At 36.1% G+C, this 26,965-nt stretch overlaps 1 protein-coding gene across 3 annotated transcripts in view; it reads left to right on the forward strand.

The window, feature by feature from the left end:
• The window catches only part of WAPL (WAPL cohesin release factor), an 80,996-nt gene that overhangs the window by 15,552 nt on the left and 38,479 nt on the right, over positions 1 to 26,965 (forward strand). For 2 of the 3 annotated variants that reach the window (XM_074232558.1, XM_074232560.1), the window contains exons 3-4: positions 9,635 to 10,675; positions 15,729 to 15,847. In XM_074232558.1, the coding sequence (XP_074088659.1) occupies positions 9,635 to 10,675; positions 15,729 to 15,847 (1,160 nt within the window). The remainder of the gene's footprint in view (positions 1 to 9,634; positions 10,676 to 15,728; positions 15,848 to 26,965) is intronic. The other variant, XM_074232559.1, reaches the window with a different exon arrangement.

Below are 26,965 nucleotides of genomic sequence, written 5' to 3' on the forward strand. Positions count from 1 at the left end.
AAAATAGTTTACTTTGATCTGCATTCAGACTCCATAGTTCTTTTTCTCTGACTCCATAGTTCTTTTCTCTGGTTGTGAATGGCATTTTCCCATCATAAGTCTATATTCTTGTTGTAAGAAAGAGAAAAAAATGTGCTCTTCAAAAATGTTCTATGGGGCAGCTGAGTGGGCAAACAGAGCATTGGCCCTGGGGTCAAGAGACTCCAAGCCTACATCCTACCCCAGAGTCCCAGCAACCACCTGGCACCATGGTCCTAGACAGGCCATGCAATCCCACCACTTTATAAAGAGTAAAAAAAGAAAGTCTGTTATATCTGACTATCCTCTCCCATGTTTTACCCTCTCCTCTATCACTCACATCCCCTGTCCTCTTCCCTGTCCCCCTTCTCTCGTTTTTCTTAGCTGTTTCCTCTCTGAGCCATTTATGATTAGAATGAAGGCTCCCAGGGGCGGCTAGGTGGCGCAGTGGATAAAGCACTGGCCTTGGAGTCAGGAGTACCTGAGTTCAAATCCAGTTTCAGACACTTAATAATTACCTAGCTGTGTGGCCTTGGGCAAGCCACTTAACTCCATTTGCCTTGCAAAAACCTAAAAAAAAAAAAAACGAAATATAGACACATAACTAGTTCAGCTTGTCATTTGGGGCAGCTAGGTGGTGTAGTAGATAAAGCACCGGCCCTGGAGTCAGGAGTACCTGGGTTCAAATCCGGTCTCAGACACTTGATAATGACCTAGCTCTGTGGCCTTGGGCAAGCCACTGTTTACCTTGCAAAAAAAAAAAAGAATAAAGGCTCCCTCCTTCCCTCTCAACTTCCCCCTTCCACACCATTGCAACAGCTATTTCTTAACTCTTTTTATGTGAAATATCTTAGCCTATTCCACCTAAACTTTCTCTTACTCCCAGTACATTTCCCTTTCACCCACTGTCTCCATTTTTGGTAGTATATTATTCCTTCAACTTCAGCTCTCTCTCTGTGCCTCATCTATAAAAACTCCTTCTGACTGCTCTAATAAATGAGAAGGTTCATGTGAATATTATCAGTATCATCTTCCCATGCAGGAATACACATAGTTGATCATCAAGTCCCTCATAGTTAGTCCTTCTCATCCACCCCTCTCTATGCTTCACCTGAGTCCTGTTTGTTTGTTTGTTTTGTTTTGTTTTGTTTTTTTAGATTTTTCAAGGCAATGGGGTTAAGTGGCTTGCCCAAGGCCACAGAGCTAGGTCATTATCAAGTGTCTGAGGTCGGATTTGAACCCAGGTACTCCTGACTCCAGGACCGGTGCTTCATCCACTCCGCCACCTAGCCACCCCAGTAGCACTTTTTTGTTTTTTGTTTGGGTTCTTTTTAGATTTTCACCTGAGTCCTGTACTTGAAGATCAAACTTTCTGTTCAGCTCTGGCCATTTCCCACTTCATTTAAAGTCCATCTTTTTCCCTGGAAGAGGATGTTCAGTTTTGCTGGGTAGTTAATTCTCAGTTGCATTCTAAGCTCTTTTGCCTTTCGGAATATCATATTCCAAGCCCTATGAACCCTTAATGTGGATGCTAAGTCCTGTATGATCCTGACTGTAGCTCCACAATATTTGAATTGTGACCTTCTGACTGCTTGTAGTATTTTCTCCTTGACTTGGGAATTCTGGAACATGACTATAATATTCCTGGGAGTTGGAGTTTTGGGGTGTCTTTTTGGATTTCTTTCCGGAGGAGATTAGTGGATTCTCTCAATTTCTACTTTACCTTCTGCTTCTAGGATATCAGGGCAATTTTCCTTTAGAAACTCTTTAAAAATGAAGTCAAGGCTCTTTTCCTGATGATGACTTTCAGGTAGCCCAATAATTTTTAAATCATCTCTCCTGGATCTGTTTTCCAGATCAGTTGTTTTTTTCAGTGAGGTATTTCACATATTCTTTTGGTGTTGAATTATCGTGTCTTGATTTCTCGCAAAGTTATATGCTTCCTTTAGCTCCATTCTGCATTTGAAGGATTTGTTTTCCTCAGAAAGCTTTCTTATCTCCTTTTCCATCTGGCCAGTTCTGCTTTTTAAAGCATTCTTCCCCTCATTAACTTCTTGAATGGTTTTATCCATTTGACCTAAACTGGTTTTTAACATGTTATTTTCTTCAGCATTTTTTTGGATTGCCTTGATTAAACACTGCTGACTTTGTTTTCATGTTTTTCCTGCATCTCTCTCATTTCTCTTTTTTTTTTTTCTACCTCCCTTACTTGATTTTCCAAATCTTTTTTGATCTCTGAAATAGCCTGAGCTCAACTCCTCTATTTCTTGGAGTCTTTAGATACAGAAACTTGGACTTTCTCATCTTCAGAGTCTGTGTTTTGGGCCTCCATGGGACAAAGTAGTTGTCTATGGTCAGGTTCCTTTTTTTTCCTGTTTCCTCATTTCCCCAGCCTGTGCCCTAGTTTTGGGGTGCTTCCTGAGCTTTTGAGGGACATCCCTGTCAGGACCTCAGTTCCTTCAAGGTCTTATGAGAGGGTCTGACTTCTCTCCTGCTGTGTTCTGGTCTGTGGATAACCATAAAATCTCCCTCACCCCTTTGCCCCAGGGCTATGAAGAGGGTCCCTACAGGGACCCAGACTGTGACCAGAGTTGGGATATGGACAAAGGACAGATGTTGACAGTCTCCCTCCACTCCTTTACCTTCCCCTGGGCTGAGTGCTCAAGGCTGGAATTGTTTTTGATCACTGTTCTGCTCAGAGGAACTAAGTCTATCATAGCTGTTTATCAGTTACTATTGATGGGTTCTATGTTCTTCTGGTTCTGTTCATTTCATTCTGCATTAATTCATTAATTGAAGTTTTTCTGAAATCTATCTGCTCGTCATTTCTTATAGAATAATGGCATTACATTCTTATTCCACAACTTGATTAGTCATTCCCCAATTGATGGGCATCCTCTCAATTTCCTATGCTTTGCCACGATGACTAGAACTGCTATAAATATTTTTGTACATGTGGGGTTTTTGTGATTACTTTGGGATTCAGACCTTTGCTAGATCAAAGGATAAGCACAGTTCTCTAGCCCTTTGGGCATAATTCCAAATTGTTCTCAAGAATGGTTGGATCAGGTCACGACTCCAGCAGTTACACTGGTGTCCCAATTTTCCCACATTCCTTCCAACAGTGATCATTTTCCTTTTTATATTGAGCAGTCTGATGGGTGTGAAGTGGTTCCTCAAGAGTTGTCTTAATTTTTTTTTTTTTTTAGGTTTTTGCAAGGCAAATGGGGTTAAGTGGCTTGCCCAAGACCACACAGCTAGGTAATTATTAAGTGTCTGAGACCAGATTTGAGCCCAGGTAACTCCTGACTCCAGGGCCGGTGCTTTATCCACTATGCCACCTGGCCACCCCTGTTGTTTTAATTTCTAACTAAGCTTTTAAGTTAAATCAACACTTAAATATCCTTCCTCTTTATTTTATTGGTAACTCTTCAACATTAGGAATGTTGGTATAACTTTGGTAAAAGGTTTATATTATAGAATCATCTTTAATCAGTACTAGAAAGATAATTTTTTCTTTTCTCTGCAACTGAAATTAAATAGGCTGTCAAGAATATTTTAAAAATCTTCATTTTTTGGATAAATTGTTGCAGTACTATTCTTAATTCACAATGTTCACTGACACTAGTCAATTTTGTTAATGTAGCAGTATTAGAATTTGAGACCCTTTTCATATTTAATTTTTTTTTTTCTTTTAGTTTTTGCAAGGTAATGGGATTAAGTGGCTTGCCCAAGGCCACACAGCTAGGTAATTATGAAGTGTCCGAGGCTGGATTTGAATTCAGGTACTCCTGACTCCAGGGCCGGTGCTCCATCCACTGTGCCACCTAGCCACCCCCATATATTTAATATTCTTAAATCAGATATGAAAAGAAATTCCAAGTCTTGCCAAAAAAATTAATTTATTCTTCACTTGGTGTTTTTATTTTTAGCAAGGAATCTCCAATCCTCCCAATTCTTAATTTAGATCCTTTTCAGATGATTTTTTCTTTCACCTAAGGAGTATTATTTTTCTTGAAAAGGAAGAGTTTTGGTGATTGGGAGTAAGTCTTAGCCAACCTGAAAAATTTGTGCAGAGCTTTTTTTTGCTTAGTTGACTATAGATAAAGGAATTGATGAGTTTACCTAGATTTTGACAAAGTATTTCATACTATCTTTTGTGAACCAGATGGAGAGATTTGAACTGGATGATAGTGCATTTAGGTAGGATTTGAAAGAGGTTAAGCAAACCAAACCTTAGTGATAGTTATCAATAATTCAGTGTCTGCTTGGAAGGGAAGTCTCTTACACTAGTGCCTTAAGGATCTGTCCTTGTTCTTACTCTGCTGTTCTTAACTCTGCTGAACACAATTATTAGTGGCATGGATAAATGAGATAGCATGTTTAGAGACTAACCAAAAGGAATAGTTAACCTGAATAACAGAATTGTCAAGGACCCAAAATAGTCTCAACAAACCGGAATGATGAGTAAATCTAATAGAATAACATAACCTTGGAATAAATTTAGTCTTATCCTTGGGTTCACAAATCACCTTTCCAAGCACAAGCATGAAGGTTTCTAGAACAGTTGCCTGAAAAGGATGTGGGAATTTTGTTATAAGGGTACAGTGTGGTATGACAAAAAAGCTAAGCTTATGGTACATTAAGATAGCATCATATCCAGAAAAGGGTAGATGTGGTTCTTGCTCTGCTCTGCAAGTAGATCATATCTATAGTGTTGTTTAGGTCTGTGTTCTACAATTTGTGAAGGGCATTGATTAACTTGAGGACAGAAATCAGAATGGTAACAGTCCTCAAGACCTATAGGAACTCAATGTTTCTCTGGAGAAGAGAAAATTTAAAAATAAGTAAGACAGTTCTCTTAAAGTCTCTAAAAGTCCAAAAGGGGGAAGAAAAGAATCAAATTTTTTTCTTTGACCCCCCAGGAAGTAGGGCAGTAGCATAGAAATGAAAGGGTCACAAATTTATAAGAAAATTCCAACAGTTTGAGCTATCACAAAATGGAATGACCCACCTGGGACCTTTTTACTTTTTTAATTCTATTACAGAGGAAATTCCTGTTTTGGTACAGACTGGACTTTGATGGCCTCTAAGTTCTCTTATGAGGACTTGTAAGGTCCTTCTATGAACTCACTTTTGAAGAAAAGACTCTTGAAGTTTGGAAGATGTTTATATACATAAAGTAGGTGGGTTGGGGGCTGGAGAAAGGAAGAAAGGAGAAAGGGAAGAGTTAGATGACTGAATTTGAAGAATTCCACTCCTACCAACTATTTGATATAAGAAAGATAATGCTTTTTTGAAACTTTTTTGTACTTATTAGGGACAAATCTTTTAGGAATAAACTTGATAGCTTGGGCTCCAACTGAATGGTTGAGATGTAGCCAAAGAAGAAGAAAGAAGAATCTAGTTAAAAATGTTTTGTTTCAATCCACAACAAGCATTTATTACATTTCTGCTGCTTATAGGCTGCTTATAGGCAGGTTCGTGTCCCTCACAGCCACATCCTGGAACTCTCCCTCTTTCACCAGCTGCCTCGGAGCTGCTGGAACTTGGGCAGCTCTTGCCTGGTGGCCGCCCTGCCCCCTCGCACAGCGGCTCCCCCTCGGAGACTTGCTGGCCGAGGCACAGAGGCAGGAGTTCAGCTCTCCAGCATGCTGGGGTTGGGAGTTACGGCCTCCAACATAATGGTTCTGCTCGGGGGTAGCAATTGTGCTAAATGCTGGACTTACGAAGGCAAAAAGAAGTAAGCCTTGTCCTCAAGCAGTGTCTTTCTACAAATGAGACAGTGATTTTAGAGGGGGAAAAGTGCTAGCAACTGAGTGGAAGAGGGTGGTAATCAGGTAGGCTTCCTCTAAGAAGTGTCACTTGGACCTTGAAGTAGAATCAAGAGGTACATGTAAGGGTGGTGCAGTGGGTAGAGCACCGGCCTTGGAGTCGGGAGGACCTGAGTTCAAGTCCAACCTTAGACAATAATTACCTAGCTATGTGAACTTGGGCAAATTACTTAACCCCATTGCCTTAAATAAAAAAGCTGTACAGTAGAAGGATTGACTGCCAGAGGATGGGATTTTATATTCAGAATACAAAGTTTCCTCACTTTGAAAAGAAGAAAGCAAGTTGAAAGAGTTCCTAGTGATTCATTCATAATTTTACTTGTTTATATTTTTGTTTGCATGTTTATTTATGAATAAATAGCCATCACTAGTTAAGAGGCATATTAGCTTTGTATTGGGAGTCCCCCTAGGATCAACTTTTCTTCCTTTTTTTACAACAAATAGTTGTTTCCTTTTGATCCCAAACTCAGCTAATTCCTTGTAAGTACTGTTTTGTTTGGCTGACAGCCATGGTAGAAGAATTTAAGTTGTCATTGCAGTGCCTCTTTGTAGTCACTTTTATGATGGAGGATTACATGGAACTATATTCTTTTTTTATGAACTTTGGATTTTTTTGTCTTAGTTTGTTGAAGAATTTTTCCCTTTAGAGATTTGCCTTTTATTCTTAATATTTTCTTTATTTTTTTTTCCATTCTACATTCATTTCCAAATAATCTTTACTCCCTCTCCCAGCAAGCTATCCCTTGTAAAAAGAAAAAAGGAAAAAAAGGAGCTCGGCAAAACCAATATATCACATGTGTGGTAATGTAATACATGCCATGGTTAACAATCAGAGTGTTTTCAGCAATGTTTGCAGGATTATCCTTGGTCAGTCAGTGTCTTCAGTTTGATTGGTTCTTGTTGAGGTTAGTATTGCTTACTTAGCATCAGTTCATATAAATTCAATGCTTTTCTGAAATCTTCATGTTGGTCATTTTCATGGCATGGTGACATTTTCTTACATTATGGATCACACTTTGTTTAGGTAGCATGCCAACCCTCAGTCATTCTCCCTTTCAAGGAGTTCAGCATCCAATTTACTCTCTCCATATACTTGAGGACTTCACATATATATCTATATAAATACTCCATATACCTTCCATTTCTTAGTGTATCTGACCATATGCTCTTGTCATTGTGATCTATCCCTTCAAACCCTCTGCTTTACCCTTGACACCTGTTTTCTTTAAACTCCTGCAGTACTTTGTCAGACCTTTGCAGACAAAGCTTAACTCTTTTTCTGACTATAACTCAATAGCCATTTCAACTTTATACTGTCTTATAATCTTAAATTCTCTTTATCTTGTCCATATTCTACTTTTGCCAAACTTCATTCGTCCTTGGATGACTCCTACCATCTTGAATCCCCTGCCCCATTCTTAAACCAGAGAATGAAACTAGAAGAACTTGTAATATGCCAACCGGGTTGGCAAATTGATGTTATTCAACTTGATCTGTATTAACAACAAAACTGCCCTTTAATTCCTCCCTAATGAATTCCCTATCTCATTTCCTAAAGCAGTTATTCCAAACTTTTTCAAGTTTTTAATTGACCTTTTTTATAACATCTGGTTAATATCATTTTAATATCCCATGTATATTCTTCTCCCCACTTTCCCATGTGACAGTATTTTTTGGAGAAGAAAAAAAGTCAGCACACCTGACTGATACATTGAAAAAGTGTGAGAACATGCGCGATAAGTAACACCTGTGAACTTCCCACCTCCCTAGGAGGAGGTCTTTTCATCTTTTAATTTGTGTTGTAATTGATCTTTATTTTACTGTTTTGACTTGATTGTTTTACATGGTTGTAGTTCCTATGAATATTGTGTTCTTGGTTCTGCTGACTTCCCTCTGTATCCGTTTATATAAATCTTTCCTTGCTTCTCTGTGTTCATCTTACACATCATTTCTTAGGTTTTTCTTTTTTAGTTATATCCAACTCTATTCACATTTGGTTTGTCATATTTTCTTGCTCATTTGATAGATGAGAAAACCAAGTTAAGTGACTTTCCCAGGGACACACAGCTAGTTGGTATTGAAGACCAGATTTGGAAGATATCTTTGTCATTCCAGGCCTTGCACTCTATTCATATCAGTGTTTTTACTTTTGCCAATTTGTAAGGTGGAAGGTGAAACCTTAAGATAACCAAACTCTTGGAAAAAATCATACTCATTACATCTACTTCTTCTACTTTCACTTCTCAACCCTTTGCAGTTCTGCTTCAAATCTCATCATTAAAATTGCTCTTGCTGATTCAGATGCTCTTTTCTGAATTCTATTGTTTTTCAACCTTTGTGATTCATTTGGCTCTGTTGATCACACTTTCTCGGAAGACTTCTTTTTGGGTTTTCATGACTCAACTCTTTTTCACAGGCTCATATTTCCAAACTGGGTATCTTCAATATTCTGTGAACTCTTTCTCCCTCTTCATTGCTTTCTTGATACCATCATTGGCTCCAGTGGGTTTAACTATCACTAATAATACAGATGGCTCTGGGAGGCGTTAATGTCCAGCCCCCCAGCTTCTCCTTTAAACTTCATTTCTACCTTATCAGTTGCTTTTTTGACCCTTCACAATGGGTGTCCTGGAGTCATCATAATTTTCATTAAGTGCAGATCTGACAATGCTCTTTCAAAACCTTATGAAACTCAGTCCCAATTTATCTTTACAACGTCTTTGGACATTACCCCTGTTCCTGTATTCAAGCATCCACCCATATTTGGCCTTTTCCTTGTTCTTTAAACATAATACTGAATTCCTGTCTCTGTGCCTTTGGTTTGGTGATTACCTCATTTCTGAAAGCAATTCTTTCTTTTTTCTCCTCACAGAGCCTCTCCCTTAAATCAAAATTGTTTTGCATTTGTAATTGAAGAACTCACAACTCTTGTTAGTAGTATTTCTGTACAAGTTTTCATATTTATTAAGAGGGTGCAATTCTTCTGTGAATTGTTTCTTTATATCCTTTATTTATTTATCTACTGGTGAATTCATCTTTTTATCTCTTTATTCCAAACCCAGTAAAGAACCAGAAGTTGTCTCTCTTGCCTCCTTAACCCCACCCCATTCCACTCAACCAGAACACATGGAAGAGAGTGGGTATAAACATGTTCTCCGCTAAGGCCCCTTCACTTTAAAGGAGAGGAAAAGAATGCGATTTGCATTAATTTTAACTGTTTTTCTTTATTGTTGAATTTTTAAACCTTAAAAACTTTAGCCAAAGTAGAAAAGAGATAAGCAGCTATTCAATGAATACCTAGAAATGCATATATAAGCATGATCAGTGTAGTCCATGAAGGACCCATCTGTTGAAAAATAGTATTGTTAATTTATGAGGATTTTGACATTTAACATTGTGTGAGGAAATTTCTGTTCTCAAATGTTAAAATGGTAGAAATTTGAGAACAAAATTAAAAATCAAGTAATCCTTTTAAGTTTTGCTAAATAATATTGAGATTATGTGGAAATTGTGCTGGTTGTTAATCAAATATGAAATTAAGGACCATAAGATATATCATAAATAGAATTATTCTTTTATCCTTAGCACCTAGCAAAAGTGCTTGACATATGGTATGTCTTTGATAAATTCTTGTTTGAAAGTAAAAGTGATTTAAATCTTAAGATGAAGGCTTGAACTTTTTGATATTACTGTTAAATTTATTTGGGACTTTCTTTTCATAATTATTTTAGTAATCCTTCTGCTCATATTTCATATCCATTTATACCTTTTTCCTTTTATAGATAAAGTGCAAAATTTTATTGACAATGAAAAGAACAGTCACTTTATTTTCAAGCATACAGAAAGTGGTAACAAACAATCCAACCCTGAAACTACAGCCATTACTGAATACAAAATTGAAGCCAAGGATGCATATGATACTTGGGATTCCCAAATTGGGAAAAGGTCAGACTCTCCATCAGAAATGTCCCAGACCAAGGTATCCCTTCGAACTGGTTTATATGAATGGGATGATGTTGCAGATAACAAACCAGATTATATTTTAAGTTTGGGTAGTGGTCATCATTTAGAGATTAAGAATAAAGAGGAGTTTACATGTAAAGATGAAGTAGAAAATCTACAAGAAGCCATTAATGAAGACCTTCTGCAAAGTGTTCTCAGGCCAAGCAACTGCAGGACGTATTGTAGGTCTGGTAAAGCAAAGTCATCACAAGGGGCATCACACTTTGATAAGCTAATGGATGGCACTAGTCAGTCTTTAGCCAAAGCAAATAATGAATCAAATCAAGATGGTCTGAATCCAGTTCGGAAAGTTGGTGTAAGTTGTGGGACCAGTTTTAGAGGGACAGTAGGACGGACTAGAGACTACACTGTTCTGCATCCATCTTGCCTATCAGTTTGTAATGTCACCATTCAGGATACAATGGAGCGCAGCATGGATGAATTCACTGCAGCAGCTCCTACGGACTTGGGCGAAGCTGGCCGCCTAAGAAAGAAGACAGATATAGCTACCACCAAGACCACCACCAGACATCGACCTAGCAATACCAAATCCAAAAAGGATGTTAAACTTGAATTTTTTGGGTTTGAAGACAATGATGAGGCAAAAGTTGATGAAGGAGGTTCTGGAAGTTCTAATTACAAAATTAAATATTTTGGATTTGATGATCTCAGTGAAAGTGAGGAGGATGATGATGATGACTGGCAAGTAGAAAGAAAAGCAAGCAAAAAAAGAACTAAATCAGCACCATCAGTCTCCTTTCAACCTCCCACTGAAAGCAATGATAATTATTCCCAGGATAGTCAATCTAATGCAAATCCAGGTAAGTGACTTTTTAAAATGAATACTAATATTAAAGAGAGGTTAAAATTACTTACAGACTTCAAATGAAATGTTAAGAGTTTTGCAAAATCTTAAAGCCCTTTATGTGACTGCTATCATTAGACCAATTTGCAGCCCTTTATAAAAAACTTATTTTTCCTGTCTGAATATGGATTTTAGTTATTTTTTAATTTTTAGTCTGAACCTATGCTATGATTTTTTTCCCCATGGGGAAACTTCCCCCAACATAGATAAGCACCTCTTGTGAATGTGCCATGCAGAGAGTTGCCTACAACTGTGAGAGGTTACAAGACTTAGCTAGGGTTACATAGGAATTATAGTCAGGTAGGACATAACTCCAGATCTCCTTGACTTTTAGTCTGCCTTTTTCTTCATTAGTCCTAGTATCTTGAACTCCAATGATAACTCTTTACTAATATAAACATTTTCACATCCAAAATGAAGAAAGCATTTTAATAATCAGTTCCTAATCGTGGGAAACCACTTGATAGGTAGAAAAGTTTTTTCAGGTTTTTGTTTTTCATTCTACCATTAGTAGTGTAATATAGTATGTATTTGTGTGTGTGTGTGTGTGTGTGTATTACTATACAGTATAGTAGTATAATATATATCAGTATAATTTAAGAAATTACAAATGGGAGAAAAACTCTTAAATGTGAATTAAAGTATTTATCCTTTCTCTTTAGATTTATATTTAAATGCATGGGGATTTTAATAGCAATATTTTCCATCGTTTCCTACTCTCTCTAGCTGATTCATCCCCAGGTTTTCCTGGCAAGGATGCTGGGAATTGTTGTCTATTTCTTTCAGCACTGTTTCCCTATTTTACATATGAGTAACTGAGGCAAATAGGGGTTAAGAGATTTGCCCAGGGTCCCACAGCCAGTGATTGTCAGAGGTCAGATTTGAACTCAGAAAGATGAGTTTTCCTGACTCTAATTCTTGGTCTCTAGACATTATGGGTTCCACCTAACTGTCCCTAATTTGAGTTAGTGGCTAACTATTAATGGTATTGAATTTGGAAAACTTTAATCTACTAAATTAAGCAGTTGGTTTTCAATAAAGAAAACATCTTCCTTATTCTCCTCCTCTTCCCAAATGAAACAGCCAATGTATGCACATATTTTTAATACAATGATCTCATTTAGTTATTTGGACATAATTCGCATTGGAAGCTTATTTTGATTGTGTAGAATAAAAGAAAACACGACTTTAGGAATTGTCCCCCTTAAAGACCTTAGTGACTTTTTCACAGATTTTATTACATCACAGACCAACCAAAGATTCACATTATGATGTTTAAGGACCTATAATCACAAAATTTCATATTTGGAGGGTACCACGACTATATGAAAGGAATTTCTACTATATTATACCCAGCAAGTGTTCTTTCCAGCCTCTGTTTGACAATAATTTCTGAGGGAAACCACTCCACTTTGAGATAACTCTTATTATTAAACCTAAAAATGGCTTCTTTTCAACTTTTACCACTACTCCCCATGCTGACCTTAAGGGCCAAAACCTTTGGACTTCTAAACCCCTTAGATGATTAAAAATGGCTAGCGTGTCTCCTCACGTTCAACATCCCCATTTACTTTAGCTCTTTATTATGTGAAATAAACATGAGAACTCTTAGCATCCTGGTTACTCTCTTAGACTTTCTATAATTTATCAGCTTCCAAAGGAAAATTGTGACTTAAACTGAATACAGTATTCTTGATGAGACCTGACAAGGACATCTGGAAGTGAAGGCCTGACATTAACTTTTCTGGCTGCAAAATCATATCAGGCTAGTGATTTAATAAGCTTGCAGTCCACTCAAAACTTTGGATCTTTTTTTTTTTCAAGGCAGCTGGTATCTGACCATGCCTCTTCTATCTTGTACTTGGGGAGATTATATTTATGCTTCAGAATGACTTTACATTTGTCCTTGTTGGATTTTTTTTCCCTATTAGATTCATTCCAGTGCTCTAGACAGATTTTTTTTGCATTTTGACTTAATATCCACATTGTTAGTTATTCCTCTGAACTTTTGTCATCTGCCAGTCTTCCATGTCTTGATGAAGATCACTGATAAAGGGGCAGCCTAGGTGGTACAGTGGATAGAGTACTGGCCCTGGAGTCAGGAGTACCTGGGTTCAAATCCAGCCTCAGATACTTAATTACTTAGCTGTGTGCCCTTGGGCAAGCCACTTAACCCCATTTGCCTTGCAAAAACCTTAAAAAAACAAAAAGATTACTCATAAAAATTTAAAATTTGGCCAAGCATAGATCACTGGGATTCTTCACTAGAAACCTCCTGCCACACTGATATGGAATTATTCTTTGACTTTTATTAAACTGGTTCTGAATCTATTTGATTATTATTATAATCTGATCCACACCTCTACAAGAATAGTATGAGATTAATATATCAAAAGTTTTGTTAAAATCTAGGTAAACTATGTTCATGACATTTCCTGCAAGAACAGGAAATGAAATTATTCTGATGTAGCCTATTCTCGATAAAACCATGATGGCTGTTGTTGGCATCGTTTCCTTAACTAGATGTTCACTAACTCTCTCTTTAATGGTGTATTCCATGTGGCTTATATTTACACATTCTTCTTTTCTTACTCCCCCCCCTTTTTTTTAGGTTTTTGCAAGGCAATGGGGTTAAGTGACTTGCCCAAGGCCACACAGCTAGGTAATTATTAAGTGTCTAAGACTGGATTTGAACCCAGGTACTCCTGACTCCAAGGCTGGTGCTTGATCTACTATGCCACCTAGCCACCCCTCTTACTCCCTTTTAGAAAATTGGAACATTTCCCCTTCTCCATTCGTTTTGATACATTTCTTTGTTTTCCACAAACTTAGTATATAGGAAAATATCACTAACTCAGAAGTCAAATATGCCCCTTCTTTCTGGACCTGAGAATATAGTGCTTTTGTCTCAGGTGATTCGAATTTGCATAAGTTCCTAGCAGCTTGACATGGAAATAACTCCAGCTTCTCTGCAACTGTGCAGGTAGAGGGGTAGGCTTTGGTTTGCCGTAATGGCTTAGAAAGATTTCCTGGCAAGAGATTTTCCCTGGCACAGCTAGGTGGCACTGTGACTAGAGCACCAGCCCTGGAGTCAGGAGAACCTGAGTGGCTTCAGACACTGGATATTCAGTAGCTGTGTGACTTTGGGCAAGTCACTTAACTCCATTGCCTCTTCCCCCCCACCCCCCAAAATAAGAGAGATTTTCTCTTGAAAGACCAAACTATTTTGAATTAGGAGATTGAGGGAAAAGAGTTTTTAATACAGTCAATAAACATTAAGTAGCTGTGTGCTAGATATTGACTAACACTGAAATGCAAAGTCAGATATCGAGCTTGCATTCTAGTAGAGACAGCATGTAAAAAGTATGTAGAAACAAGCTGTGTGAAAGATAAATTGGAGATACTAGCATTATGGGGAATTGTGAAAGAAGAAAGTATGATTTTTAGTTGAGACCTGAAAGCCAGGAAGGTGGAACTGAGGAGGAAGAGGGTTCCATATATGGGGGCCAACAAGTGAAAACTCAGTCCTGAATGGTGTTTTCTACATGAGGAACAGCAAGGAAGCCAGTGTCCCTGCATGGTGGTGTGTTGGAGGACTGAATCATGTGTAAGAAAACTGGAAAAGTAAGAGCCGGGCAGATTATGAAAGGTTTAAAAGCCAAACAAAATTTTATATTGACTCCTAAAAGTGATAGTGAGCCACTAAAGTCTACTGAAAAGGGGGCTAGAAAGAGAGAGATTCACAAGATGAGAAGACTTGTTCTTCAGGAAGATCATTTTGATTTGCTGGGTAGAAGATGGACTGAAATGAGGAAATATTATGAGTTAGTGAGACCAAACATAATTGAAAATCTGCCATTGTTTTTTTATTTAAAAATTCTTCTTTACAAATGCTAAATTCTTAAAATTTGAACTGCACAAAATGGGGTTTTTTGGATAGCAATTAAGGTTAGGTATTGCCTTAGTTGATACATTAGTACAGAGTTTAGTATGCGTTTTGTCATAATTCAGGATCTAGAACTGGGCAGGGGGGGATTTTAAAGACACTGTAGTCGAACCCTGTTTACAGATGAGGGCTGTGGAAGATGAGTGAGTTGATCATACTAGGCAGTAATTGTGATGTAGGATTTAATTTATCCTAAGTCCTCTGACTATATCTAATGCCCTTTCCCCACTGTACCTTACTGGCTCTTAAATGTAATGGTTTCAATGGGCACACTTGTCATAGTGGCTTATGAATCCTATCAGCCTCCACAACAAAACATGTCAGATTTTTCAGGTTTAGGGCTGAGTAAATTGCAGTTTTTCTGTCTTTCATAATTCTTTTCTTTGAAGAAAAACTTTAAAACAGTAGTATCTATCCCTACCTAGCCTGTTATGTGTAACTGTGCATGGGATATTTAGCATGTTGTAGTAAATAGAAAGCCCATCCACAAATCACTTCTTTTGGTGCTCAGCAGTGTACCAGACAGCTCAGTAAGACTAGGAGTTTTAAAGATTGCTAGACACAGCTTCTTTGATCTAGACTCCTTGGACCGCCTGCCCCACTTCCCCCATCTTGTAGAGTACATGACGTGTAAGTTATATTGTATAGAAACAAATATAGACATAAATGTGTACATTAATACCTTTGTCTGAGAATTTCTCCCAATGCAGATTGAAAGACCTACCCTCTAATCTGCAGTTTAGTAAGGTTAATAATTAGTCTTAAAGAGTGAGAGGTGCTGGGGAGAGAATGATACGGACTGTATTTTGAACTCAAATCTTCCTGACTTGACTTCACCATTCTATGTCATACTGCTTCTATAGAATGGCTTTTTTTCTTACAAAGGAAGGGTTAGATCTGAACTATTTTTTTCCTGCAGTAACTATAGAGAAATGTGATATCTTGCATCAATATGCATGAATAGCAGATTTCTTTCTCTGTCTTCATATTTCTTCTGTAATTATTTAATTTAGTAGATAAACTAAACTGGTAGAATTTGCTGGTTGTGAAATTACCATTGCAGATCTTTTGGACTTTTCAGAGGATTCAACTGGTGTGCCTGGAAACGTAAAGAAGACCACAAATAAACAAGGAGATAAAGCAAAGGAAAACACTAGGAAGATTTTTAGTGGCCCCAAACGAGTAAGTATTAATGATAGTTTTATTTTTTCAAAATTGTCCCTTTCCCCACCCTACCTTTTTTTTTTGCTGTGTTTTTTAAAGAAAAGATTCAGATCTCTCAGAACCTTATCAAAGTACAGAATAAATGTTTTGTATATGATTCCAATAGATAGAAGTTTTAAAATAGAAAAGTACATTTTTGCTTAGAATTTTTGATGAACTTTTATAACAGCTTCCAAAAATGTTGTCTGATGAGTAATAATTCCTCATACAACTTGTTTATTCTTATAGTACATGATCTGTTCAATTGCATTAGGGAAGAATGGTCATTGAGTATTATAGAAGGATAGAAGAGGAGGAAAAAATTTACTTTGAGAAGTTATAATGTACGATGTGTATGTGAATATGATCGTGGGGAAAGTGGAAATTTTGTAGATTCCTACATGCATGGTTTTTTTTTTTAATTTATGTGGGAGGGAGGGGAATTCAGATGTGTGCTGAAAAACTTCAAGTGACCAAAGATAGCAGTTTATATAAGTTGTTGTTTGTTCTTCTCTGAAGAGGATCTTGACATCAGGTTGGTGTTGCTGTGACTTGTAAATGCTTTGGATTTAAGTGAGAGGTCTGTGCAAAGTTATCAGACTCACTTTCTCCTCCAGATCAATTTGGATCTAGTGGCAAGATACAGATCAGGACACCTGGAGATAGCCCCCTAGTTGTGGTATACAGTTGTGATGAAATACTATGCTATAAAAAAATGATGGGAAATAGAGATGGTAGGGGATGCAGTGGGAGACCTTGGACCTTTTTTAAGCCTGAGGTGTTTTCCCAGGTTTCTGTTTGACTGAAGCAGCACCTATTCTATGATGAGAAAGGCCTCTTTTTACGTAGTCCATAACAATCTGGCAATGGAATGTCCTCAAGGTTTTCTGGCTAAAACTGAAGCAGTTGCTATTTTTACAGGCAACCCTGGGCTCAAACTGTGACCTCTGGGCTTGGACTGAAATCTATTATTGGTCAGTCCTTGAGAGCCAGAGTAATTTAGGTTTAAGGCATGATCCTTAAGAAAGAAATCTGGCCCCCAAACCCCCACACATCTTGTGGGGTACCTTTTCTTCAAATATGGTTAAGTGAACACAAATGAATGACATTTCAAGATTACTTTATTGAACCTCCATAGTTTTTAAAGTATTTGTCTAGCTTTTAAATTTTACTTATGTTCCTACAACATTTTTCATTTAAGATGATATATTTAGGGCAGAGCCAGGGGATGCCCATTTGTTCTGTTTTGAAAACTGTTTGAATTTAATTTTGGATGAAGAATCATTTAGTTTAGAACTTCAATAAAATAAATGGAGCATCTGAGTAAGTACTTGTACAGTATTAAATACAAATATCAATGGTACAGCATCTTTGATTTTGCAAAAGTGGGTAATTATGTAGAATGTTGTACATGCTGGGAGACATGGTGAATATGTTGGTTTGTCTGTTAAAGGACTATCTTGCTAGGTATCAGTGATTGGGCAATATTTGGAAAGGAATGATGCAAAAGCGAAAGGTATCCACTAAAAATAAATTATTTTATCATGCTCATATCTATGTATGGGAAAGTAAATAATTCCATGTAAAGGACTTGAATAGAAAAAATTTTACTTATATTAAATATTAAGACCAAGTTGTCTGTCAAAAAAAAAACCACCTCAGTATTTTTTTTTTCATTCCTTCTGGTGTATCTTGATAAAAGTCTAATTGTTCCAACTGTGGTGGCATTATGCTGCTCATCAGTAATAGAAGCTCTGTTCTCTTCACATGATTCAGAAATGGGGGGATGTTTTGTGTTTATATACATATGTAATGCATGTGAATGCGTGTATACATAGTTCATGCATTGTTTTTGAATATGGTCTCATGGTTTCTATTTTTCTCACTAGCATTTTTCTCAGCCTTTTGTATGGCCAACCCCCTACATTTTTTAATAAATGAGATTTTGATGAAATTAATGCCTAGCAGTAAAAGCAGAACCAGAAGATGCATTATCTCCTGGTTCAATCCAGTGCTTTTTCTGCTGTGCTTTAATGTGTCGCCTGAAAAATAGTTTTATAAGTTTTTCATGAAAGCTCTAAGAGATCTTTGTAGGTTCCTTGAAGGGTGGTTTCAATTAATTATGTAATGACATCTGATTTAAAAGGCCTTTAGAAACCTTGTGAATAAGGAATAAGAAGCTATCTGGTGGAAATTTAACATTCACTGCACCACCTAGCCTCCCCATTTCTCTGTCTTTAAAAGAGGACTGTGACATTGGTCTGTGTCATTGTAGTAATTTAAGATAGGACAGAGACAAAAAAGACTCAAATAGTGGTTGAGTTTTATGGGATGGTACAACAACATACTAGAAAATAGACAACTCCCTTAGAAAAGATAGAAGAAACTCTAGCTGCTAACTAGATTATGGTAAATGTTTGTAAAGTGTGGGGGCAGCAGTGGGTTAGAGCACCGGCCTTGGAGTCAGGAGTACCTGGGTTCAAATCCAACCTCAGATACTTAATAATTACCTAGCTGTGTGGCCTTGGGCAAGCCACTTAACCCCATTTGCCTTGCAAAAAAAAAAAAGCTAAAAAAAATAAGAGTCATGAGACTTTGATCATTAAATAAATCTACATATGTTGTCTTGTTATGAAAAACTGCCCCAAAGATAATTTCCATGAACATAGCTTCATTTTTTAAAAATTAGTTCTATTTTCTTTTTAAAATTATTTTTCAGTGCGTAAAAATCAATTTCTTTTCTTCCAGCATTCCCAACTAAGAAAAAAAACCAAAATCTGATACAAACAAGTAAAACAAATTTCCGCATTCAAATATTTTATCTCACTTTGCAGTAGATAATAAGTTAACATTTATTGATCATGAGTCCTCTGTAATTCTAGTTAATTAACAAACTGTTCTTTCGTCTTCCAAAGTTCTTTATCTTTACAGTACTCATTGTATATAATTTTATCTTTACAGTACTGTCACTGTATATAATTTGTTATCCTGGTTCTGTTCTCTTCACTCTGCAGCATTTTATACAAGGTTTTTCTAAAACCATCCCTTTCATAATTTCTTACAGCAAAATAATACAATATTCCATTACTTTTATACCCCTTAACTTCATTTATTTCCCCACCTGAGGGACTTTCCCCTCAGTTGCCTGTCTTTGCCACTAGAAAAAGAGCTGCTATAAACATTTTGTTTATCCTTACTGTTTCTGTATTCTTTTGACTAATTCCTGCCTTAATCCATTCTCCCTCTTTTCCCCTTCTCTCTCTTACCTTTGTTACTTCTTCAGTATTTTTGTATCCATATATATGTGTGTGTGTTCTTTCTTTGATCACTTCAGGTGACAATGATATTCAGTTGTTAGCTGTTTTCTTTTTTTCCATGAAAAGTTTTATGAATAGCTTCTTAAATCAACTTAATCATTAGGATTGTTCTTAATAAACAAAACTAATCTTATTTAAAATTTAAAAATAAAACTACATGGGTTTTTTAAGGGACTTTATGAATATCAAGCATTTCATTTTTATTGTATCTTTACTTGTGCATCTCTGTTCTTAGATTGCCCAAATTCTTTAAAACAAAGATACTGTTTTTAGCAAAAATAATGAAATTGAATAGGTAACTTTAGAATGCAAATTATTAATGCCCTTCTCCAGACCAGATTGTCTTAAGGGATTGTGTATTCCAAATTTCATGGCATGACAATATCTATGGCATATCTGTTCTTGCCACAGCAACTACAGTAATTTCTTCTCGTAGAGATATTATATTCACTTTGCTGGGTAAGTTTTTCTTGGCTATAACTCTATATCCTTTGACTTTGGGAATATCATTCCAAGTTTTCTACTTCCTTATATTGGTGACTGCTAAATCATTTGTGAACCTTTCTGGATATTTTTTTAAAACCAAGATTTTGAGTTTATATATATATCCTAATCTAATTAAATTTTTTAGGTCAGTGCTCAGTTATGATTCTTTTTTTTTTCACTTCAGAAATTAAAACTTATTCAAACTTATAGCTATCAGGCAATACGTTCTTACTATTGCCTTTTGGGTTGGGTTGTGACGACTGAAATAGGTCATTTGGCATATTTTATATGAATCAAAGTGACAGCTTCAGAAGTCTTGGAGAACCATTACATCAGGAATAGGAAAAGAAATCTGCAGTTAAAGTGAATTTTGAAACACAATAGCTGGATGTAAAAGATTTTGAGCAACTGTAGCACTGTCATTCAATGCAGTAAGAACAAAATCACATTTTCTTCCTAATATTCATCCTCTTGCCACCCCTTTGGTGATGGTTCTGAAAACTCTACATGATTGTCCCATTTAGTCATTCAATACATCTGCACTCCACGGAACAATCTAGATTAGCAGGAGACAATGTTCAATGTGACATTTCAGTTATTCTTAAATTTTTTTCCTCAATCTATTTTATGTTAGTTATTTTTTACTATGAGATATTATATGTTCTCTTTATTTTCAATCTTTTGATTTTTGCTAATTTTTCAGGTTGTTTTATGGAATCATTGACTTCAGTTTATAGTCCATTCGACTTTTCAGTGAGTTTGTTGCTTGGACAAGATTTTGAATCTCTAGTACTAAGCTATTAATTTCCTTTATAATTCTTTACTACCATTGCTCTCATTTCTTTTCTAGTTTTTTTCCTCTAGCACTGTCATTTAATTTTTAAAATAATTTTATCTTTTTAACTATTGCTTAATCTCTATAAGGAATTATAGTTCAATTTTTGACTAAACTTGTTATAATATGAGGTTAAGAGAAGTTTGGGAGTCATTCCTTTCTGGGTTTGTATCTTGAGAGTCTGTTATTGTGACAGTTCTTATGACGCAATCTCCCCCCCGCCCGCCCCCCCCCCCCCCACTTCCTGACTTTAAACTGTATGTAAAAGCCAAGCCCTGCCTCCATCTTGCGGGATTGTCTGGCCTGCTCCTATTTCTACTGTTTTCTTAGGGTATTGAGTATTGTGCTCTCAGAGAAAACTCAGACTGAAGACCTGTAAACTCCCGAGTTATCTGATCCAGGACAAAGTCTGACTGTTTCCTAGTCTGAGCTGCACCACTGCTTCTGTGTTTGTATACTTGGTACTTCCTTGTGGCTTTCTGTCAGAATTGGGTCTGATGCATTTTGTTAGATCGTTTTGCAAAAGAGTAGGATTGTGACAGCTAGGTAGCGTGGTGTATAGTACAATGGCCTTGAAGTTAGGAGGACCTGAGTTCAAATCCAGCCTCAGACACAAAACATCATTGTCTTATAAAAACAAAAATTGAAAAGAAATAGGAATTAAGTGACTTGCCTAGGTCACACAGCTGAAGCCAGATGTTTGAATCCAGGAAGATGAGTCTTTCTGGCACTCTATCTACTCTGCCCATTTATCATTAAGATAAAGTATTGATATTTTGGGTACCACATGTTCCCACATATAAAAATACATTCATTGGATATATAATTGACATCTAGCTAATGTACTTGGTTTCATTACCAGACAATGAAACAGTATATTAGTTTAAGGTTTTTTTTTATTAACCTGTTTCTCCCACAACCCTTTTATCATTGAGCAATTTTTTTAAGTTTAAGACAATGGGGTTAAGTGACTTGTCTGAGGCTGGATTTGAACTCGGGTCCTTCTGACTCCAGGTCTGGTGTGACACCTAGCTGCCCTGTTGAATGGATTTAAAAAAAAATTCATCATATATCTACATATTCCAGCAAAAGAAATTCTCACTTCAGCCATAAACTAACTCATTCTGCATTTTAAATATATCACCCTTTTAGAAAGTGAGTGGTATGTTTCTTCATAAGATAAAATTTCTTTACCCATTCCCAGTAGGAAGGTACCATCTTGAATTTTCAATTTGAGTTTACCACAAAAACAGATGCTATTGATTTTTTTGGGGGGGGGGGTGCATATTTCTACTTTGATTTCTTTCATCTATGGGTCAAGTAGTGGTATATCTGAGTCAAAGAGTATACAGTTTGGTGACTTTGGACAGTTATAAATTGTCAGATTAGCGGGATCAGTTTCCATCTCCATAAACATTGCACTAGTCTCACATGTCTTTGCAAGTCTGATTGATAGGAGATGGAATTTCAAAATTACTTTATCTTGCATTTCTCTAATTTTTAGTCACTTGGAGCATCTTTTCACAGGATTATTGATTGGATTTCTTCTTTGTATACCTTGAACTTTATCTGGTGGGTAATCTTTACAGTTTGAATCGATTTTTTAATAAATCTTAGATGTGAGACCTGTAAAAGGGGGGTGGGAACCTTGTGAAGATTTTTTTTAGCAACCTGTTTCCCTTCTGATGTTTTACTATATTAAATTTGTGCAGAAATGCCAAATTTTATATAACACAGACTTTTTTTCTGTAGCCTTACAAGCACTTCTTTAGTTATCACGAACTCTTCCCCATCCTTTGATTTGAAACGTAATTTCTTCTTTCTCCTTTTAATTTGTTTTTGATGTGACTTTCTATATTTAGATCATGTATCTATCCTTTTGGGTCTTATATAGTGTAAAGTGGAGGATTAAACGTAATTTCACTAAGACTGTTCAGGTGACAATTTTGATGGCTTCTGTCTTGCCACAAATATATTCAGAGCTACTAAATTTGAGGTGAAGATTGAGCTATTTTATTAACTTATTTAGTATTGTCTGAAATATACTAGGAAGTTGTTGGGAAAAATCTTTGGATCCTTTGAAAGACAAGATAAAATAACGAGTATAACTTTCTTTTTTGGAGTAATATGGATTTTCTGCTAGGGAAAAGAAATTACTGGAAACAAATGTATATAATTTCTAAGACACTGAGTTTAGTTTGCTTTGTGAAAATAGCTTTGTTGTCCCACCCATCCCCCAACACACACTCACTCACTCTCTCTCTCTCTCTCTCTCTCTCAACTCTCTTTTGTTGAAATACAATACCTGTTTCCAGAAACAACCAGTTCCATAATGCCTTCTTTCCATTTCACTCTTATGTTCTGTTCATCTCTTATTTTTCAGACTATGGCAAAAGTCATTAACTATTTAGCTAAATTATATTGAATTAAGAGTCTGTTCCATAAGGCGGCTAGGTGGCGTAGTGGATAAAGCACCGGCCCTGGAGTCAGGAGTACCCGGGTTCAAATCCGGTCTCAGACACTTAATAATTACCTAGCCATGTGGCCTTGGGCAAGCCACTTAACCCCATTTGTCTTGCAAAAAAAAAAGTCTGTTGCTTTCTAATAGTCTTGAGATCTGATACTCAAATATTTAGACATTTTTTGAGGGGGGTGGGATAAGAGTAGGGTTTGTCATTTCCATTATAATTTCTTGCCTGTTATCTACACATGTTGTTCAGTTAACCAATCAGTCTAGTTGTTTCTTCCTTCACATGTATATATCGATGGGGGTTTTTTTTTTAAGTGTTTGCAAGGCAAGCGGGGTTAAGTGGCTTGCCCAAGGCCACATGGCTAGGTAATTATTAAGTGTCTGAGACGGGATTTGAACCCGGGTACTCCTGACTCCAGGGCCGGTGCTTTATCCACTGTGCCACCTAGCCCCCCCCTTTTTAGGTTTTATATATTGAGGTTTTAAGAAAACAAAATATCTATAAATTTGTATATATATATGTAGAGGGGGGTTAATTATATAAAATAAGCTATGTGTGTATACATGTAATTTATTTTACATAATCTACAATCTTCAGGAAAATATTTTGTTAAAATGCCCCTGGTAAGAGTGTATTGAAGGGGCAGCTAGGTGGCGCATTGAATAGAGTCAGGAGGACCCAAGTTCAAATTCAGCCTCAGACACTTAATAATTACCAAGCCATGTGGCCTTGGGCAAGCCACTTAACCCCCACTGCCTTGCAAAAACCTTAAGAAAAAAAAGAAAAATATATTGAGTAGAATTTTGATTTAACTAATATTCTGAGCCAAAAATACTCAGTATTTTAGTAGATGAATCATGTTACTATATTGTCTTTTCCAAATTAATTCATTTTGGTGTACACAGAAATCTGTCTAAGATATGTTCTAAAGCACTGGATGGATTTGTTAACTTTTGAAGTATTATAATGGAATTACACTTAAAACAACATTATAGTGAACCATTAGTAAAAATGGCATCTGTAATCTGTAACATCTATTTAACAACTAATCTGGACATTAGCCATAATTGTTGGATGATTCTTAATTTCTTTTATAGTTGGAAATAGTTCAGGTAGAGAATCAAGACTAAGGTGAAGGTAATTCCAATAAAGGAAGAAGTGTTACTCTTTAGGAAAGGATAGCTTGAGGAGAGGCTGAAGATGAGAATGTATAGGGAATTTTCTGGAGGGGATTTAACATTAAGGACACCAATGAAGGGATTCATTTAGGCATAAAAATGGAAGTAGTAGTACCTTATCTTTGGAGAGACTTGAGCCCAGAACTAATAGAAAAAGACTGCAATATACAGGGGTGAAAAACTGGGAGTTTAGTGGAACAGAAGAGATAAGAGTATGACTAATTATGGGTAATAGTGTCAATTGTGATCAAGTCTGGGTACAGAGAAGCTTAATAAATTTTAGGGAACTGATGGACTCTATCAGCGAGAGGCTGAGAATCTGAGATTTACTAATGAACCTTTTCAAGGTCTCCTCCCTCCCTAGAAACATCCATAAAGTATCTGACTTCTCTCTTCTAGTAATTTTTGCATTTTTGTTGGTCCTTAGAGAAATGTCAGAACCTAATTCATGTTTAAGAGTTGCGTAGTTCATTTATTGTTTCCAAAAAGTGTAAGAAAAAGAAAGCCTTTCACTTGGTTAGAGTAAATAGAAATAATAGGTGAACCTTCTTTCCCAATGTAAGGGCTTGAGGAATTCATTTAATAAGCTAATTTCTCTTCCTTAGTCTGTTTCTTGGAAATATTTTTATTTCTAGAGTGATTGATGTTTCAAAATATGAATGACATATTGCATTTTTCCTTATTCTATATATCCTGTACCTAGAAAACATTACTAACTTCATAGTCAAAGATGTATAAGATAGGGGCAGCTAGGTGGTGCAGTGGATAAAGCTCTGTCCCTGGAGTCAGGAGTACCTGGGTTCAAATCCGGTCTCAGACACTTAATAATTACCTAGCTATGTGGCCTTGGGCAAGCCACTTAACCCCATTTGCCTTGTAAAAAACAAAAGCAGTCTAAAAAACAAGATGTATAAGATAGTAAGACATCTTCTTTTGATAAACTTGTGACCTGACTGGTAAGGAAAGCTATAATTAAGGATTTGCATGCTAACATATGTCAGTGAGATTAATAAATTTTAAATACTGATTTCTTATAATGGTAATCATTAGCACAGATATGGGAATAGAAAGTACGGATAATTTCTTGGAAAGGAATAAAAGGAAAAATAAAAACTGGAACCTGTTTTAAAGATAACAATAATTGTTTTCTCATTAGAGTACATTGAATCTCAAAGATAACTTTGAGGTGTATGTATGTATGATGAAATGGGTTGCTTTTTCAGAGCCTAGAACTTGAGATCTTTAGAGTAAAATCTTTCAAACGTTTGAGAACCTGAGTATAGTATAATTTAGGCATATTCATGTAAAAAGAATAAATTCAAAATCTTGTGTGTCTTTCTAACATTGCTTAAATATAAAATGTGAATAACTAGATCAGTGGATTTGATATTGAACATTTTCAGGTTGTGATTATATAGTATTTTTTGGCTTAAAAGATGATGACAAAATAGGTTAACTAGCTTGATGCTTTTTTCTTTGATGACTTTTTTAAAAAAATAATTAAAATAATCGAATGTGTTTGAAACATTGCTTTTAAAAGTAAAATTTCACTAGAGATCCAAGCAAATCACAAACTTCAAAACTATTGGGACACTACTGTTTCTTGGTTTCATTCTCACTTGCTTAGTTCTCATCTTTGATTATTGGATTCAGTTTGGTAGCTGTGTTGCTTATACTGTGATTTAAGTCTTGATTTACATTGAGTGGAAAAATAATTGTTCTCCCTACAGGTGTTCAGAGAGTACCTGGACTTTTTGAATCTGATTATGTGAATATAATGCTGACATTGTAGAGTCTTGTTTCTTTCCTATCAGCCAGCTTTGTAGTGTTTAGTGACCATTAGTTACCTGGCAGCCTAGAATTTTGTGTGCTTTTTTTAATTATGTGATACAGTACATTTGGGGCATATCAAATGTTGTATGTATATCCTTTTAACTATTAAAAGTAAAGTGAGCCTCAGTTTTTCATCTTTTGTAAAATAGAGAGGTATAATCCTTAAGCTACTAACCACCAGGACTGTTTTGAAGCAAGTGTAGAAATAGCTGGTTAAAGACTTGTTTATTGATCTGGCCAGAATAAACTTCTACAAAAAATAATTCTTTATAACTGTCCACAAGATATATTGGAAATAACTTCATTGTTTTATCATTATAGAATATTGAGCAAGGATATCCAATCTATAACTTGTTTATTTTGCTCCCTTATCAAGTTTTATCTTTTTTTCAAGGCATACTTAAAAATGTCTCTAACATCCCAGATTCCAAATTCATCATAGCATCATGTTAGGCTTTTTTATTTGATTTTCAAGAAAAAAGATTTAAGAGCATATTATTTATAATTGTGATAAATAGACACAGCATAAGATCAGCTGTTGTGATTATAAAGATCTTATAATATACTACATTAGTATTCAGTCTTAGAGAATTGCAAATGATTTTGGTTTATTTCAGAAATGATTGCTCTTCTAAGGTGATAATAGCCCATTAGGTCAATATTTTTTAATAGCTCTTCCAATTTCTGAAGGTGAGTTGTTTAAAAATGTTTTTACAATTCCTTTTATTGAATTTGTTGGGTCGTTTTGAGGCTATGACACTTTCAATTCTTGAAGACTAGTGCTGAAGGCAAATGTGTATTTATTTGTTTTTCTATTTGCATGGTAATGGGGTTAAGTGGCTTGCCCACGGCCACACAGCTAGGTAATTATTAAGTGTCTGAGGCTGGATTTGAACTCAGGTCCTCTTGACTCCAGGTCTAGTGCTTGATCCACTAGCCACCCTTTGGCAAATGTGTCTTTAAATCTTAGTTGATGC

The sequence above is a fragment of the Macrotis lagotis genome, chromosome 4 (genome assembly GCF_037893015.1).
Source record: "Macrotis lagotis isolate mMagLag1 chromosome 4, bilby.v1.9.chrom.fasta, whole genome shotgun sequence".
Classification (NCBI taxonomy): Eukaryota; Metazoa; Chordata; class Mammalia; order Peramelemorphia; family Peramelidae; genus Macrotis; species Macrotis lagotis.